Below are 18,300 nucleotides of genomic sequence, written 5' to 3' on the forward strand. Positions count from 1 at the left end.
AAAACAGAAATGTTGGGTTGTTGTTGTTTTTTTGCAAATGTCATGATTTTAAAGAAAATCTCATGATTATTTGGTGCCTGTCTTGTGATTTTCGAATGATTGAGATTGGCAGTACTGTTATGGATGTTTCTTGTTATTCTAAATCAAAAGATTATAAATAAAATAAATTTGGAATGTTCTCTAGGTTTACAACAGTTATAATAACAGTCAGATTTGAAAACTGTGCATGTTGGGATTTACTTTTTAACATAGTGCAATTTTCTCTTTTTTTTATGTGAATTTTATAATCTCACATTTCACTTACACAGCCCCCCTCAACATTTAAAAATACTCAGTTAGTCCAACGACAAAGTACTAGACCATTCTGAGTTAAGAGAACCAGACCATCATTTTTAATTTAAACAAGTCTTGGGAATAAGAAAAGAAAGGGAGAGTCCATTATGTAATGTTAAATAATATAAAACTATACTGTTGTTATCAATATCAATATCATTATCGTTTTAATTAATTGTATAATGATTATTTATTGTAATGAATAGTGTAATCAGTAGTGTTCTAAGCACTTCCCAGTACAAATAAAAATACATGATTCCTCCTCAAAGAGCTTACAGACATTTCAGTCATGATGCAGAGAGGGGTTAACAAAACAATAGGGACAGGTAGGGAAGAAAGGACCATGTCAACTTCAATAATGCCATGTGCCTACTCAACAAAGGTTGTGTACTGTGTTTTAAATAAAGTTAATTAATAAACAAAATAAGTAGATGACTTAGTTTATTGCAGAGGTTTTCAAACTGTGAGGCATGCCCCACTAGGGGGGTGTGAAGGAACGTTCGGGGGGGTTAAGTGGCGACACCAGGTGGCTTGGGCCAGCCCCGTGTGGTAGGGCTTGGGGAGGGAGCACCACCTCCACCCCCGACTCACCTCAGTGACCCATCCAGCCTGTTGGTCAGTGTCAACATCTGCCGCAGCCACACCAATTTCCACTCCTGGAAACCTCCACACCCAGTGCTGGCTCCCCCCCTAGAAACTGTCACATGAGTTTTCCCTCACCCTGAAAACCCACGGGGGGGGAAGGAGCAAGTATAATGTCTATTTTTGTCTGGGTTGAGGGGGCACAACCAAAAATTGTAATTCAGAGGGGAGGTCTCCGCTCAAAAAGATTGAAAACCGCTGGTTCACTGCATTGGAGAAGATGTGGATCTTCAGGAAGGATTTAATAAGGAAATGACACTCACTGTACAGAACAGCACAGGAAGGAAATTCTATGTTTTACTGCTGCAGGCAGACCTCCTGTTGCAAAATCTGGGGAAAGATGTTGTTTCCTCAAAGTAATGCAGAAGAGCGATGTTGTCATAATATTGCATGAAAAAGGAAGTGCAACTGATCATTAACAAAAGAGTGAAAGTGATTGCACACAACGTATGGTCAAGTGCAGAAATTAAACAAAAATATTGTTCTTCTTCGAATGCTGGTCCCTGTGTTTATTCCACTATGGGTATGTGCATGTGCTCCACATACCCAGCACTGGAGAATTCTTGAAAGCAGTGTCCGTTGGTCCAAGCATGTGTCCCTGCCTTCCTCATTTTTCCAACCAAAGGTACAAAGGGTGAACTGGACCAGCTGCCTCTCCAGTTCTTAACACCTGGTCTGGGTTGGAACCTCCAGTGTCCAGAGCTTTCCTTCAATTTCTTCAATCTGCAAAATATTACAGAAATTGTCTTAGTGCCTTTTTGTATATAGTTCTCTATAGATAGTAAAGGTTTATTAGTTTTTATAGCTTTTAGCAGTTTTTTTCTAGTTAGACTCCCTGCTTTGGGAAACTCCCCCTCCCCTGTACCCCATTATGGGTATTGGACTATGCCCAGAACTCTGGGCTTCAAAAGCTGTGATCTGCCCCCACTCCTTCTCAGTCAGCGACCACCACTGGTGCTGTTTGTACTGTCAGAGGGAGACACAGCTAGGTGTAACATCTGCCACTCTTTCCCTCACCCTACCCATAAGAAGAAAGGAACTCTGGCTTAGAAAACGCATCATGGGAGAAGGCCATGTCTGACCCAGACCGAGGAATCCCCCCTGTACATCTGCCTGAATCGACATGGATCATGCCTCCCACCATGAAGTCCAACTCTGCTGCAGGGGAATCTATACCCACAGCCCCCTCCTTCCCCAATCAGGGTCTCGTTGGGGAGGCAGAGAATGCTTAAGAGCAGGTCTCCTCCTAAGTCTGCTTCAAAGACATCCAGCACAGCTCTGCTCATTCAACTCCTAAGAATTTAGTATTTCCTAAGTCTGAGGGCCACAACTCTAAATCCCAGGGCTCTACTGGTACCAGACCCCCTACCAGTGACATCATCTCCACTGGTACCCTCCAAGTCAAAAAGTCAGTATCTGTCAGTTCTGACACAATTAGAGCTTCTGCCACCAGTGGTACCCTTGCAGTCTAATACTCCAGCCACATGGAGTCCAGTGTCCTGGAGTCCAGGAGTCCTCCTCTGACCCCTTCAACATGACTGCTTCAAAATCTTTATGCCAACCAGGGAATTTCCATTATTTATTATTATTTATTTGTTTGTTTGTATTACCATAGCACTTAGAAGACATGACAACGAAAATCCCCACTGCCCTTTTAGGATAGTTTCCAGAGAGATAAAAGGGACTTTTCCTGGGCCAAGGATCTGGACCATCTAACAAAGTGCCTTTAAATCATTGTCCCTTTAAAACCATGCAGGTGCACACTATTACATAGCTTATTTTAAACTCCCATTATGCCGGTCGCAGTCCACAACTGAGGTTTTTTAAAGTGGGCTACAGCAAATTGATTATGCTACTTAGAGGTTGGTTCTTCAAAAATTTCTCCTCCTCATGAGCTCCTGCTGTATTTGGGAATGTAGTGGACATAATGCTCTATTTGTAGACTATTTACAGCTCATTCAGTCCTATGAATGAAGATTTCCTTTCCTGAGGCCTAACAAAAAACCCAAAGCTACTTGTGTTTTGGACTGCTGGTTTGTTGGTTGGTTTTTAGTGTTTCAAGCTTCTTGGGGGTGTTTTTGGTTTGTTTTTAAAAATTGGTATTTCAGAAGCTCCAGTTTATTCACACTGTTCTCAGTATAAAAACCCAAGGGCCTGATCCAACTCTCATCAAATCCTTTGACTTTTCAACTGAAATTAGTGATTTTTTTCAGTGTTTTCCGGATAGCTCTGGAGCTATATGTTAAATCTGTCTGAGATTCGCTGTTCAAAATATCTTTCTGGATTTGTAGTGTTTTTTTGGATTGCAAATTTATTTTCAGTTTAAGCTCTTATGACTAAAACCACAAAGAGGACAATCTGATAATTGCTCTAGCTTCCTCTGTGGCCTAATAGATTAATTCTTGTATGTTTTTATTCTTGTGTTCTACTTTAAAGCAAAGGTGTTTTCTTTCCATCGTTGTTCATAACCATTTACTTACATTATTTTTTTAATAAGTGATTCAAAGTACAGCTGTCAAGCAATTACAAAAATTAATTGTGATTTAAAAAATTAATCGCGAGTAATTGCGCTACTAATCAAATTTATCGTGTGATTAATTGCACTGTTAAATAGTAATAGAATACAATTTATTTAAATATTTTTCGGTGTTTTCTACATTTTCAAATATATTGATTTCAGTTACAACACAAAATACAAAGTGTACAGTGCTCACCTTATATGTATTTTTATTACAAGTATTTGCATTATAAAAAAACAAAATAGTATTTTTCAATTCACCTAATACAAGTACTGTTGTGCAATCTCTTTATCATGAAAGCTGAATTTACAAATCTAGAATTATGTTAAAAAAACTGCATTCAAAAATAAATCATTGTAAAAATTTAGAGCTTGCATGTCCATTCAGTTCTATTTCTTGTTCAGCCAATTGCTCAGACAAGCAAGTTTATTTACATTTGCAGAAGATAATGCTGTCCGCTTCTTGTTTACAATGTCACCTGAAAGTGAGAACACGCGTTCGCATGGCACTGTTGCAGCCGGCATCTCAAGATATTTACGGGCCACATTAATATGTCCCTTCATGCTTCAACCACCATTCCAGGGGACATGCATCCATGCTGATGATGGATAAGAATAACAGTCCAAAGCAGTGCGGACCAACACATGTTCGTTTTCATTATCTGAGTCAGATGCCACCAACAGAAGGATGATTTTCTTTTTGGTGGTTTGGGTTCTGAAGTTTCCGCATCGAAGTGTTGCTCTTTTAAGATTTCTGAAAGCATGCTCCACACCTCGTCCCTCTCAGATTTTGGAAGGCACTTCAGATTCTTAAATCTTGGGTTGAGTGCTGTAGCTATTTTTAGAAATCTCACATTGGTACTGTGACAGACCCAGACCAGTGGGGTACAGGAGTCTGGTAGAAGGCAAATATACTGGCCACTGGATGAATAGTTTTGTGTTCCTTGAGTGACCAGAGCAGGGGCTGCCCTAGAGCAATCAAGAACCTGCTAGAACCAATTAAGACAGGCAAGCTAATTAAGACAACTGGAGCCAATTAAGAACTTACTAGAATCAATTACGGCAGGCAGGCCAATCAGGACACCTGGTTTAAAAAGGACCTCCCATCAGTTAGTGGGGGGATGTGCAAGGAGCAGGGAGTGAGAAGGCATGCTGCTGGAGGACTGAGGAGTACAAGCGTGATCAGGCTTCAGGAGGAAGATCCTGCATTAGGATAAAGAAGGTATTGGGAGGAGCCCTTGGGAAGTAGCCCAAGGAATTGTTGCCGTCACACAGCTGATACAGGGGACATTGTAGACAGCTGCTGTCCTCAGGGCCCTGGGCTGGAACCCGGTGTTCCAGGTGGAACACCTGGACGGACACAGGAGAAGGTGATCTGGTCTGTGAGAAACACCAGAAGGGAAGGATTAATTTGGAAAGGGATCTGGCCTATCCCTCACCCACTGGATGGGGCACAGAGACTGCGGGGATTGTTCTCCGTTTCCCCCATGCTGGCCAGTGATGAGGTTAGCTGAGAGAATGTCCGGTTTGAGCCTCTAGCAGAAGCAGCCAAACTGACAGCTGCCGCAAACCTCTGAGGTGAGCAAATCCGCCAAAAAGCGCAGGACCCACCAAGGTGGAGGAGGAACTTTGTCACAGTACCTTCTTTGTGTTTTGTCAAATCTGCAGTGAAAGGGTTCTTAAAATGAACAACATGTGCTGGGTCATTATCCGAGACTGCTATAACATGAAATAGATGGCAGAATGCAGGAAAAACAGAGCAGGGGACATACAATTCTCCCCCAAGGAGTTCAGTCACAAATTTAATTAACACATTAATTTTTTTAATGAGAATCATCAGCATGGAAGCATGTCCTCTGGACTGGTGGCTGAAGCATGAAGAGGCATATGAATATTTAGTAAATCTAGCATGTAAATATCTTGCAATGCTGGCTACAAAAGAGCCATGCAAATGCCTGTTCTCACATTCTGGTGACATTGTAAATAAGAAGAGGGCAGCATTATCTTCTGTAAATGTAAACAAACTTGTTTGTCTTAGCAATTGGCTGAACAAGAAGTAGGACTGAGTGGACTTGTAGGCTCTAAAGATTTACATTGTTTATGAGTGCAGTTATGTAATGAAAAAATCTATATTTGTAAATTGCACTTTCACGACAAAAAGATTGCACTACAGTACTTGTATGAGGTGAACTGAAAAATTCTATTTCTTTTGTTTATCATTTTTACAGTGCAAATATTTGTAATCAAAAACAATATACACTTTGATTTCAGTTACAACACAGAATACAATATATATGAAAATGGAGAAAAACATCCAAAATATTTTAATAAATTTCAATTGATATTCCATTATTTAACAGTGCGATTAAAACCGTGATTAATCACGATTAATTTTTTGAGTTAATTGCTTGAGTTAACTGCGATTAATTGACAGCCCTAATTCAAAGCAACTAGAATTATTCTATTTTATTCCTTAACTAGGTTTGTCTCAAAAGGTAAAAGCACCTTTAAAAGTAACCACCTAGAGAAAATGTATTCAGCATTTTCAGTGTTTAGTGATATGCCTAAAAGATAATGGGGTATAAAAAGAAGAGATGAAAAATCCATGCAGTCATAGACTCAGCATAGGTCAGAGCAGCTTCCGGGTTGCTTTAATTTATTCCTGGGTGCCTGTGGACCAGGGGGTCATTCTTGCAGCCATAAATAGTCACATGCACAAGGACATTCCAGCCATGCTCCATTCTCCTAGCCATCTACACTGGGCACATTCCTGGGTGGTCAGATCCACTTGGTTTATAGCCTCCTTGCACCAGCAAAACAGCACAAAGAGCCTATACCACAATGGTGAATTGCCCTATGCTTGAAAGTGCATCTCTTACTCAAGAGCTATTCAATGCCTCCAAGTTAATGAAACCAGCACCAATACTGCTTTTTTTTATTTCATTTCTATTTTATGGCCATATGTGCCCTTTAAACCACAGCAGAGGCGAGTTTTATGTGCCAATTACGAGCAATCCTTACCAACAGGGAGCCTATTATGGTACCAGATTATTTGCCAAACTACTGGGAGGTGCTGCAGGCTCAGTTTAGATATGCTCTAGCTCACCCAGAAGGTATGGGCTTCATGCAGGAATTCTTGGTGAAATTCTACAGCCTACATACTGCGGACAGTCACACTAGATTATCATAATTAAGGCTAAGATTTAGTCATGGATATTTTTAGTAAAAGTCATGGATAGGTCATGGGCAGTCCATGACTTGTACTATATACCCCTGACTAAATCTTGGGTGCTCCTGTGGGGATGCCAGGGGCACCACAGGTGCTCTGGGGCAGGGGATGGCAGTGCACAGCCCAGGACCGCTGCTAGTGCTCGGGGGAGGGGGCCGAGAACGCTGCTGCTGCTGCGGGCGGGGAGGCAGTGGCCCGAGACTACCCCAGCTGCAGCAGCAGGTGCGGCTGGCTTGGGAGCTACAAAAGCTGCTCAGGGCGTCCCTGGGGTCAGTCGCACTGGCTGCTGCAGAAGTCATGGAGGTCCCAGAAAGTCACGGAATCCATGATTTCCGTGACAGACTCGCAGCCTTAATCATAATGGTCTCTTCTGGCCAGCGTGGATTTGATTTAAATCAAATTGATTTAAATCATTATTTAAATCACTAGTCAGAAAGATTTGATTTAATCATGGATTTCTACATAAAAGTGCATTCTTGTTGGTTGTTATAACCTTAATACATAGTCTTCACAACTCAGAGATAGATGTAGGTTTCATTTTTAGAAGATACACACTATACATTTTTAAAGTGAATTATTTAGAAAAATTTTCAGATTAGTTTTACAGCTATATCAGAAATGATTGTTGGTTATTTCATTTACCAAAAGTAATTGAAGCAGATATTTATGATGTCATTTGGGAGATGAACTATTTCCAATTCAACAGGTTAATCATTAATATTTGGAGGATTTTCTTTCCATGCTGTATTCGGAGGAGAACATCCCCAGACAGACATTTAAATTGTTTTATTTAACTAAAACAACAATGTTAAGTATTCTGGATTTTTTTCTTCAACAGCAAACATATAATGTTTCTTCAGCAAACATATAATATTTTAACAAATCAAGCATATGAATTTTTGATTTTAGTTAAACATTCAAGTTTTTTAAAATCAGGTTTGCTTTTGTTAAAATTGGTTTTAACGAAAATAGTTAAATGAAATATATATATTTTTTAAAAACAAAAATGAAATTGACTTTGTCAGCCAGGTCAACATGAGAAACTTAAAATACTGGCTTCTTCAGCTAACTCTGTCATCTTCACCTTCATTTTCCTCTTTGTTCATAATCTGGAAAAGAAAAACAAGCTTTCCTGCTTTTTCATGTCCCAAACAATTTCTCAATTTAGAATGAATTAGTCCAAAGGAAGAAAATATTCTTTCTACACCAGCAGAAGAAGCTACTGCTGTTTAAACTGAGATTATCACTTCAACAGTCTCTGAGTCCAAGTGCTTAAGTGACTTCCATCAGTTCACTGGTGTGACTTTCTTTAAAACATCTTCAGCAAACATATATTCCTTGAATGGTTCTTATTCCCAAACTGGGTCTCTTTTACGGCTTGTCCCTCCCTTCTCACATTTATCTCCAGACTTCTTCTCCTTGTCCAGATCTATTCCGCCCCAACAATCTTCTATTCATTGAACTTTTTAAAACTTTTCACTTTTAGAGACAGGTACGGGATTGACTCTGTGTACACAAATTTGCAGAGGGACAATGGAGTTGAGGTCTGTTATTTCTCATCTCTCTATATTATTTATTTATTTAAAACATTTTTGCTGTTAACGAGCACGTTACCTCTGGAGACACAAATCCACAGTTTGAGAACAGCAAAACTAAGCATCTGTGATGGTATCTTCTAGATTGAGCACTGAGTCCCATTGGGTAGATGGAAAGATTAACCTAAATAATCTCTACAGAAGCCTGTGGAACCCCATAACATTGGGTCCCTAATCCATGAACTATTGGAACTCATTTACAAAACTTTTTTTAAACATTACATTAATATATTGTCTCATACGATAGAATTAGAATTTATAATCCCTATTCCATGATAAGATATCTTTGGGCTATAACGTATCTTAATTAAAACTATCTTTAGATAGGTTTTGTCCTCAAAGATTTAAATAAAAAAATCCAATGTTTATTTATTTTTAAAAATCATTGGTTTTTATCCACCGCTCTTCTGGCCTTAAAATCTGTGAATTGCCCACAACTGGCACCAATGAATAATTCTTTGTGCTGGAGGGTACATCTTTTTGTCCTGGCTCCGACCAGTTGTATGTTTCCTAGGGAATCCATTTGTCTTCTGAAAGTTTCCTAACCAAGCATTGGTGTACATTAAGTCAATTCACCTTTGTTTTAGAGCAGTTCAGGATTTTCGGGTATGTGTATCTAGCTATCTGTTGTGCCTGTCTTTGTGTGTGCTCCCAGATACAGTAGAAAAACATGCAAATCTGTTTAAACACCTCTTTCTATACATCAGGTAATTAATATCTACATTTGTATATAGAATTACACCATTTTATCTCTCTGATATGTTTTTTATCTTGTTTTTAAAAGTGTTGAGTACTTATGTGGGTTGAATCCAGGAATTCCTTAGCACAGTGTTTCCCAAAAGTGGGATGCCGCTTGTTCAGGGAAAGCCCCTGGCAGGCCAGCTTGTTTACCTGCCACATCCACAGGTTCGGCCTATCGCGGCTCCCACTGGCCGCGGTTCACTGCTCCAGGCCAATGGAGGCTGCGGGAATCGGTGGCCAGCACGTCCCTCGGCCCATGCTGCTTCCCGCAGCCCCCATTGGCCTGGAGCGGCGAACCACGGCCAGTAGGCACCACGATCGGCCGAACTTACAGACATGGCAGGTAAACAAACCGGCCCGGCCCACCGGGGCTTTCCTTGAACATGCGGCATCCCAAGTTTCGGAAATGCTGCCTTAGCAGAAAGCCAAGCATAATCTGGTGAAAAGGAAAATAATAATACTGAGACACTTGTGGTAGGTTTCAGAGTAGCAGCCGTATTACTCTGTATTCGCAAAAAGAAAAGGAGGACTTGTGGCACCTTAGAGACTAACAAATTTATTTGAGCATAAGCTTTCGTGAGCTACAGCTCACTTCATTGGATGCATTCACTGACTTTTCCACAGAATGCATCCAATGAAGTGAGCTGTAGTTCACGAAAGCTTATGCTCAAATAAATTTGTTAGTCTCTAAGGTGCCACTTGTGGTAGGGTTTCTTTGCCAACATCCAGTCTGTGGCATTTCTTTAAGAACAGGGTTCTGTAGGTGGGAAGAATGGTGAACTTCCTTGCACCCTCCTCTCTTCCCCCGCGCCCCCCCCCCTTTTTTTTTTACCTATACTCTATTTCTGTTACACCACTTTTTCCCACCCCACTCTCCCATTTCCCTTCCTCACCTGGCCCTGCTCCTTCCCTCAGTGGGATTATGGTGTCACTGTCTTGCGTTCCTGTTGTTTCTCCCTGTCTGTAGCTATCTTAATGACCTGGACCGTATAGCAGAACCTGCCTATCTACCCACCCAACAAGATGTGCTTAGAGTTCGAGTCCCAACAACAGGGATCATTGAATATCCATTCGACTTACAAAGCGTCATTTTCAGGTAGAAAACAAGAAAAACCGTTTAATAAATTTCTTTTTGTTGTATGTTAGTTATATAAAATGTCACATACTGGAAAGAAAAAAGCATGTAAACATAAATTGATTCTGCGCTTTAGTTATTTGTTTGATCATTTTGTTTCTTTGTTATTGTACACAAGTTGTTACCAATTGACTATATAGAATAAATAAAGAGATCAAGAGAGGGAGAGAAAATAAACCTGTGTATGTTTTAATTCAGTTCTTATGGTCATAGTGGAATAATTTGAAATTGATTTTTTTAAAAATATTTATAGCAATGTTTAGTTACAAATTATATGTATATAAACGTATATAAACCAAAGTCAGTTGTGCATCTTCTTTTCCTATTTATTAGATGAAACTCAAAGATTAAACGTAGAGGCTTGATTTTTAATGAATAGTTCACATATTTGAAAGCTTACTTTTACTTCTACAAATAGTTTTACCCACAGTTAATTTCAAGTGCAAATGCTGTCACTTAGAAATATAAATACTTGATTGCACCTGCAAATTAAAATCTAAGTAAGAGCTTTTGGGCTGATAATTAATTGTGGGTGCAAAACTGCCTGCAAAAGGGAGATTGAGTTGAGGCTCTTTTTGAATTCAGGATGAGAATCAACTTAAACTTGAAAATGCTTATTTTATGTTATGTGCCCAAATTTTTTTAGCTCATGTTCATTGTTTTTCAGTAGGAATACTCAGTACCTTATATGCATTTCACTACTGCTCCTCCATACCTGTGTCACTAAGTGCTAAAGTTTTTAAATGAATACAGAATAATGGGGTGTTACAATTGCAAATTCAAAATGCAAAAAGAGGACATTTATGCTATCATACCAAATTTCAGTCTGTTATATGCTCACTCCATCATATTCTTCAAGTGACTGAAGTGTAATAGGAGTAGTATAATTTTTTTCTAATTATTTTTAACTGTAACACTATCATTTTTAAGCAGTTGATACTAAAGGAATGGATGAACCTCTATCCAAACACATACGAAGGACTAACTTCTGTTCTTGGCAGAAATTGAAAAATACACAAAGCATCTTAAGCACTTTCAATAAAACATGGTTTTTCAAATTTTATGTTGATTCTAAGTTTACTTATGTGTCACATGATCACCTATCCCAACCAAAAGATTAAATTTACTTCAGTTTAATTTTATTTATTTCTCACTAGATCACTAGACCAATATATATTTATTTGTTATCTTTTGAAAATTATTTGCTAATTCCTCAAAATATATCTTGTAACTATATGGAAAAAATACAGAAACTATTTCAGTTACAAGCATTGGCTACAAACTGCTTTGCCCTAGGTTCTGCATGCCTGTTTCTGCTAAATCTATGAGGCTGAGTCCTGCAAGCACTCCCCGAGTGTTGCTCAGAATTACTTCAAAGAGATTTCTGCATGCAGAGCACTTGAGAGGATGAAGCTTAGAATTATTAAAATTTATAAGCCATGTTAGGCTTATAAAGGAAACATGGCAACCTGCCTCCCCCACAACACATACACTGTTGATTTTTAAATATTAATGGAATGACTGCTAACAAAAGGGATTTTTTTATTTTGGTTTCCACCCAAATTGTTCATTACCTAAATTGCTGAATTTGATGCTCCGTAAGTGGATGTACATTGATTTTTATTAGGCTTTGTTTCCCCCTGGAATTGATGTGGATTTTGTTAACCTTGCAGAATGGTGGATGTAGGAGGCCAACGATCAGAAAGAAGAAAATGGATACATTGCTTTGAAAATGTCACATCTATCATGTTTCTAGTAGCCCTTAGTGAATATGATCAAGTACTTGTGGAGTCGGACAATGAGGTAAGCACTGACTGAAAGCACTCTCTTGAGCATTGGAATTGATTGAAACCTGAGCTCATGGTTTGGTGAACTAGGGAGAGCTGTGTTTTTCACATGAGTATTTGGGAATTATGTAGGGGAGCCTGAAAATTAGTAGAACGAAAGAAATAATACTTAGTACTTACCAGTTCATCTCAAAGTAGCTAGCTGTTCTGTCAGGGTCTATGAACAGATTGGTATGTCCAGTCCCAGATGTTTTCCATGTGGCTACCAGCAGTATCTTACAACTACAGGTTACAAAAGCAACAGTAATGCAGAGATCAAAAGGCTGATCTTCAAATGCTGTTATACAAACTGATCCCCTGTACGGATGATCTGTGGAGCCAAGCAGTTTTTTGCTGCAGTAGAATCTAGTTGATTACAAAGAAATTATTTATGGCAGTTATTTGTGCAGGTAGAGTTTCCGATGGAGCCCTACGGGTAGGGTCTGTAAGGCCGGAGTGGTTACAAGGATCTTACATTTCAGACTATCTGGAATGCAGAATGAGATGCCTTGATGATGGCATTTGTTTTTGCAATTGTAAATCCAGATCTAAAGTACTGGGAGAGGCTAACAGCTTCATTTCAGTATTTCTCAGCAGAGCCTTTACACTGGGTTATATTTTCTCTTGCAGCTGTTGAGAAATAGCAAAAGAAGAAAATGGTGCATTACAAATAGCGTTGGCAGAATTCGAATTTTATTATTTTTGATAGATAATATCAATGTTTATTTTTCAGCACTTTGTTCTATTATTATCTATTTTAATTTTCAGAGTTGCAGGAAATTATGGGAGGCTGAGAAAATTATTTTATGCTAGTAAATGTTGAGACTCAAAAAATTAAAACTTTATAACCATTAAAACACAAATTTTTAACATCACATGTCAAAATATTAGGACTGTTGATTAATAGCACTTAACTCATGCTATTAACTCAAAAAAATTAATCGCAATTTAAAAAAATTAATCGCAGTTTTAGTCATACTGCTAAACAATATAATATCAAATTGAAATTTATTACGTATTTTGGATGTTTTTCTACATTTTCATATATATATTCATGTATATTGTATTCTGTGTTGTAATTGAAATCAAAGTGTATATTTTTTATTACAAATATTTGCACTGTAAAAATGATAAACAAAAGAAATAGTATTTTTTAATTCACCTCATACAAGCATTGTAGTGCAATCTCTTTGCTGTGAAAGTGCAAATTACAAATGTAGATTTTTTTTTTGTTACATAACTACACTCAAAAACAAAACAATGTAAAACTTTAGAGACTACAAGTCCACTCACTCCTACTTCTTGTTCAGCCAATGACAAACAAGTTTGTTTACATTTACAGGAGATAATGCTGCCCTCTTCTTATTTACAATGTCACCAGAAAGTGAGAACAGGCATTTGCATGGCACTTTTGTAGCTGGCATTGCAAGGTATTTACGTGCCAGATATGTTAAACATTCATATGCCCCTTCATGCTTCGTCCACCATTCCAGAGGACATTCTTCCATGCTGATGGCGATTGTTAAAAAAATAATGCGTTAATTAAATTTGTGACTGAACTCCTTGGGGGAGAAGTGTATGTCCCCTGCTCTGTTTTACCTGCATTCTGCCGTATATTTCATGTTACAGCAGTTTTGGATGATGACCCAGCACATGTTGTTCATTTTAAGAACACTTTCACTGCAGAGTTGACAAAACACAAAGAAGGTACCAATGTAATATTTCTAAAGATAGCTACAGCACTGGACCCAAGATTTAAGAATCTGAAGTGCTTTTCAAAATCTGAGAGGGACGAGGTATGGAGCTTTCAGAAGTCTTAAAAGAGCAACACTTGGATGCGGAAACTACAGAACCCGAACCATCAAAAAAGAAAACTTTGGTGGCATCTGACTCAGATAATGAAAATAACATGCATTGGTCCGTTCTGCTTAAGATTGTTAAGATGAGCAGAACCTGTCATCAGCATGGACGCATATATTCTGGAATGGTGGTTGAAGCATCAAGGGACATATGACTCTTTAGCGCATCTGGCACATAAATATCTTGCGACGCCAGCTGCAACAGTGCCATGAGAACACCTGTTCTCACTTTCAGGTGACATTGTACACAAGAAGCGGGCAGCATTATCTCTTGGAAATGTAAACAAACGTGTTTGTCTGAGCGACTGGCTGAAAAAGAAGTAGGACTAAGTGCTCTAAAATTAGGAAGTAGGACTTGTAGGCTCTAAAATTTTACAATGTTTTATTTTTGAATGCTGGTTTGGTTTTTTTTCATAATTCTACATTTGTAAGTTCAACCTTCATGATAAAGAGATTTCACAACAGTATTTATATTAGGTGAATTGAAAAATACTATTTCTTTTGGGTTTTTTACCGTGCAAAAACTTGTAATCAAAAATAAATATGAAGTGATCACTGTACACTTTGTATTCTGTGTTGTAATTGAAATAAATATATTTGAAAATGTAAAAAAAAATCCAAAAATATTTTAAATGAATGATATTCTATTATTAACAGCATGATTAATCATGATTAATTTTTTTAATCGCTTGCCAGCCCTACAAAATATATAAACTAAATATCCTTAAATTAAGCAGCATTTTTCTCTCTTTATCTTTCGGTTAATTTCAATTATCAATAGAAAAATGTTTTTGTTGGTTCGCGTTTCTATGGTGAAATCAAAGTTTACCAACATTTCCCATAAAAATCAAATCCTTCCAAGCCTAATTATAAAGGATGGAATCAGCAGTCAAAATACGCCAATAGTTAATTTAACAGTTACCACATATATTAGCTGAACTTTGTGACAATTTTTCAGGGTAATAAGATAATTTAACATTTGGAAATATTTCCTTTTTTTAAAAAACAGAAACTGTTTCAAAACCCTTCAAAACCTAATAGGGTGTGCCAAATCTGACCTAGCCAGTCTTTTTCATTTAGTAACTTTAAATGAATTAGCATAATATTTACATAATTGCATAGATGTACGTTACATCACTTCAGAAAATGATAGATTTAGCAAAATAAGTCTGGTATCCCCACAGACTCCCATTATGATTATACTTGACTCTTTTTCAGTGTTAGTTCTTAATAAAGTCCAGTTTCAAGAGTTGAGCAAGAGCTTGTAGATTTGCCCTTTTGTTTTTTTAGAAAAAGCTCCTGTTACATCAGCCAGCTAAAAGTACATCCCTAATAAAACAGAGGTCTTTCAATTGCATCGCTTTGGTATGCACTCAGACATTTAATTCACACATATTGAATACTGCGTTGTCGCCCAATCTCAAAAAAGATATATTGGAATTGGAAAAAGTTCAGAAAAGGGCAACAAAAATCATTAGGGGTATGGAACAGCTTCCATATGAGGAGACATTAATAAGACGGGCTTTTCAGCTTGGAAAAAAGACAACAATGGGGGGATAAGATAGAGATCTATACAATCATGACTGGTGTGGAGAAAGTAAATAAGGAAATGTTATTTACTCCTTCTCATAACACAAGATCTAGGGGTCATCATGTGAAATTAATAGGCAGCAGGTTTAAAACAAACGGAAGGAAGTATTTCTTCACACAACGCACAATCAACTTGTAGAATTCTTTGCCAGAAGATGTTGTGAAGGTCAAGACTATAACCGGGTTCAAAAAAAGAACTAGATAAGTTCATGAAGGATACGTCCATCAATAGCTATTAGCCAGGATGGGCAAGGATGGTGTCCCTAGCCTCTGTTTGTCAGAAGCTTGGAATGGGCAACAGGGGATGGATCACTTGATGATTACCTGTTCTGTTGATTCCCTCTGAAACACCTTGCATTGGCCACTGTTGGAAGACAGGATACTGGGTTAGATGGACCTTTGGTCTGACCCAGTATGTCCGTTCTTATGTTCACAAAATGTTCATATCAGTGAAGGACTGGAATAGACTGACGTACTACAGGAGATGCATCTTTTCATTCTGTTTATCATCAAAGTTTGTATTCCTTTAACTGGACTTCACATCAGTATGTTATTTTATTTTACAAAATGTGCATTATAGTAGTTATTTTTTATCAGTGTAATGCTCTAAATTAGACTGCTGTACCATTTCACCAAAGCCCAAATGTGGGACAAAGAGCCAAAATTAAGGGCACAATAAAAATAATACAACAGAAAGCTTAAACCTATCAACAGAACAGGTAATCATCACCTCATTTCAGAGGACACACACAGCACTCTACACACTTCTCAAATCCATTATAAGCTCTTAACATGTGGCATAAATGGTGCTTATTACATATATGGGCTCTGAGCCCAAAATATGTTGGGTTAATCTCTTTATTATAAATGACATTTTTTTAAAACATCACTTTCATGATCCTGCATTTGTGATAGAAATAATTTAATGTGTTAACATTCAGATAATACCAGGTTTAATGTGGGATGATGGTACCTAGGTTCTAAACTAAGGACCATCCTTCACAGTGAGGGCTAGTTCATAATGCATGAAAGCCTTTGTCTTCAGAGAACAAAGCATGACTGAAGTTAGTTTGGGCAGTAGAGGGAGGCTGGATGTAAAGTCTGTTATGTTAATTGTAGTGAGGGTCATATGTAGAGTCTATTTCTGATCTAGTTTATATGCAGTAATATATAAAATTGCATTCACAGTTAATTACTAAGAAAAAAAATCTTAAAATGAGTTGACACATTTTCATTTTGGCCTGCCTTATGTCAGCTTGATCTGATAACTAAAGATATTGAACAGGTTCAGATAAAACAAGAGTCAACCAAAACCTGGCCCTTTACTCAAACTAAGCCTAAAATGTTTCTGAGTTATGAAAACGTTTGTTTATCTTTTGGTTTCTATTTCTTCTCTGCATTGTCCTCTTGCAGCCATGGGCTAGAACAGAGGTAGGCAAGCTATGGCCCGCGGGCCACATCCAGCACACGGGATCCTCCTGCCCGGCCCCTGAGCTCCTGGCCCTGGAGGCTAGCCCCCAGCCCCTCCCCCGCTGTTCCCCCTCCCCCGCAGCCTCAGCACTCCATGCTGCCGGTGTAGTGTATTGAACTGCCCCAGGTAGGAATGTACTAGTGGTAGCAGTTACGGAGAGCAATTTACTACACTACACCAGTGCAACGCTCTGGGCAGCGCGGCTGTAGTGCCGCCAGCCACTGGTGCTCTGTGCTGCACGGTAAGTGGGCAGGGAGCGGGGGGGGAGGGTTTGGATAGAGGGCAGGGGAGTTCGGGGTGCTGGTCAGGGAGTGGGGGTGTGGATGGGGGTGGGCAGCCAGAGGGCAGGGAACGGGGGAGTTTGAATGGGGCTGTGGGAGGCAGTCAGGGGCAGGGGTTCCAGGGGCGGTCAGGAGACAGGGAATGGGGGGTTAGATGGGGCAGGGGTCCTGGGGGCTTGGATGGGGCAGGAGTCCCGAGGGGGGCCATCAGGGGGCAAGAAGCAAGGAGGGGCGGACAGGGGATTGGGGCACAGCCTGGCACAGCCTCCCCTAACTGGCCCTCCATACAATTTCCAAAACCCGATGTGGCCCTCAGGCCAAAAAGTGCCCGCCCCTGGACTAGAAACTGACGTATCAAGAGGGAGCTATTCTCAAAGCATTTTCATGACACAGTTGAAACCAGAAAGCACTGGAAATCACATAGGGAAAAGCAAATTATGACAGATATACAACCTGATTTCCAGAATACTCTTCGTATTAAACATCTGAAACTTTGAATGGCTGTCCAAACTGAATTTCCCAACTTTTTGAGATTTGTTCCTCACCACTATATGTTTATTCCCTTAAATGCAAATGGAAAGTTGAAGCTGTTTAACACAAACTGATAATAAATGCTGATTGACCTTACGTAGCTGGAAACTAACACGCAGAACCAGCTTAAAGCTGGTATTCCATGAAAAGGACTTCCTTTCCAGGAATAACTGCAGAAAAATTAGATGTCTTCCTCAGTTGAAGAGGGATCTAGTTCATTCACAAGGTTGTTGTACTCCCAGGGGAAGTACACAAGGCGGAGTACTCCCATAGAGAATGAAAATTTAGGTTCAGAGGACCAAGGGCATTCTATCTAGACCTGTTGTTCCTGAATATTTCTCCTCTGCATCCTATCCTCATCAGACAGGATTACACCATCACTGTAGTACCAGGGACAGACCAAGAAAGAGACCGCTTTCCTGTTCCAGTGGGCAGAGAAAAGGCTTCAGAAATCTATGTACTCCCTTCATTTTTTGGGTTGCTGTAGTCTCCAAGCAAACTGGACTCCCATTTTGAATTTAGAGTACAGAGCCTCAGAAGGTGTACATT

The 18,300-nt window shown here is 39.0% G+C and overlaps 1 protein-coding gene across 1 annotated transcript in view; it reads left to right on the forward strand.

Moving 5' to 3' along the window:
- LOC119855696 (guanine nucleotide-binding protein G(q) subunit alpha) overlaps window positions 1-18,300 on the forward strand; it is a 226,856-nt gene that overhangs the window by 160,009 nt on the left and 48,547 nt on the right. Inside the window, exons 4-5 of the mRNA XM_038402282.2 lie at window positions 10,026-10,154; window positions 11,867-11,996. Coding sequence (XP_038258210.1) covers window positions 10,026-10,154; window positions 11,867-11,996 — 259 coding nt within the window. The remainder of the gene's footprint in view (window positions 1-10,025; window positions 10,155-11,866; window positions 11,997-18,300) is intronic.

Source organism: Dermochelys coriacea, chromosome 5 (genome assembly GCF_009764565.3).
Source record: "Dermochelys coriacea isolate rDerCor1 chromosome 5, rDerCor1.pri.v4, whole genome shotgun sequence".
NCBI classification, from domain to species: Eukaryota; Metazoa; Chordata; order Testudines; family Dermochelyidae; genus Dermochelys; species Dermochelys coriacea.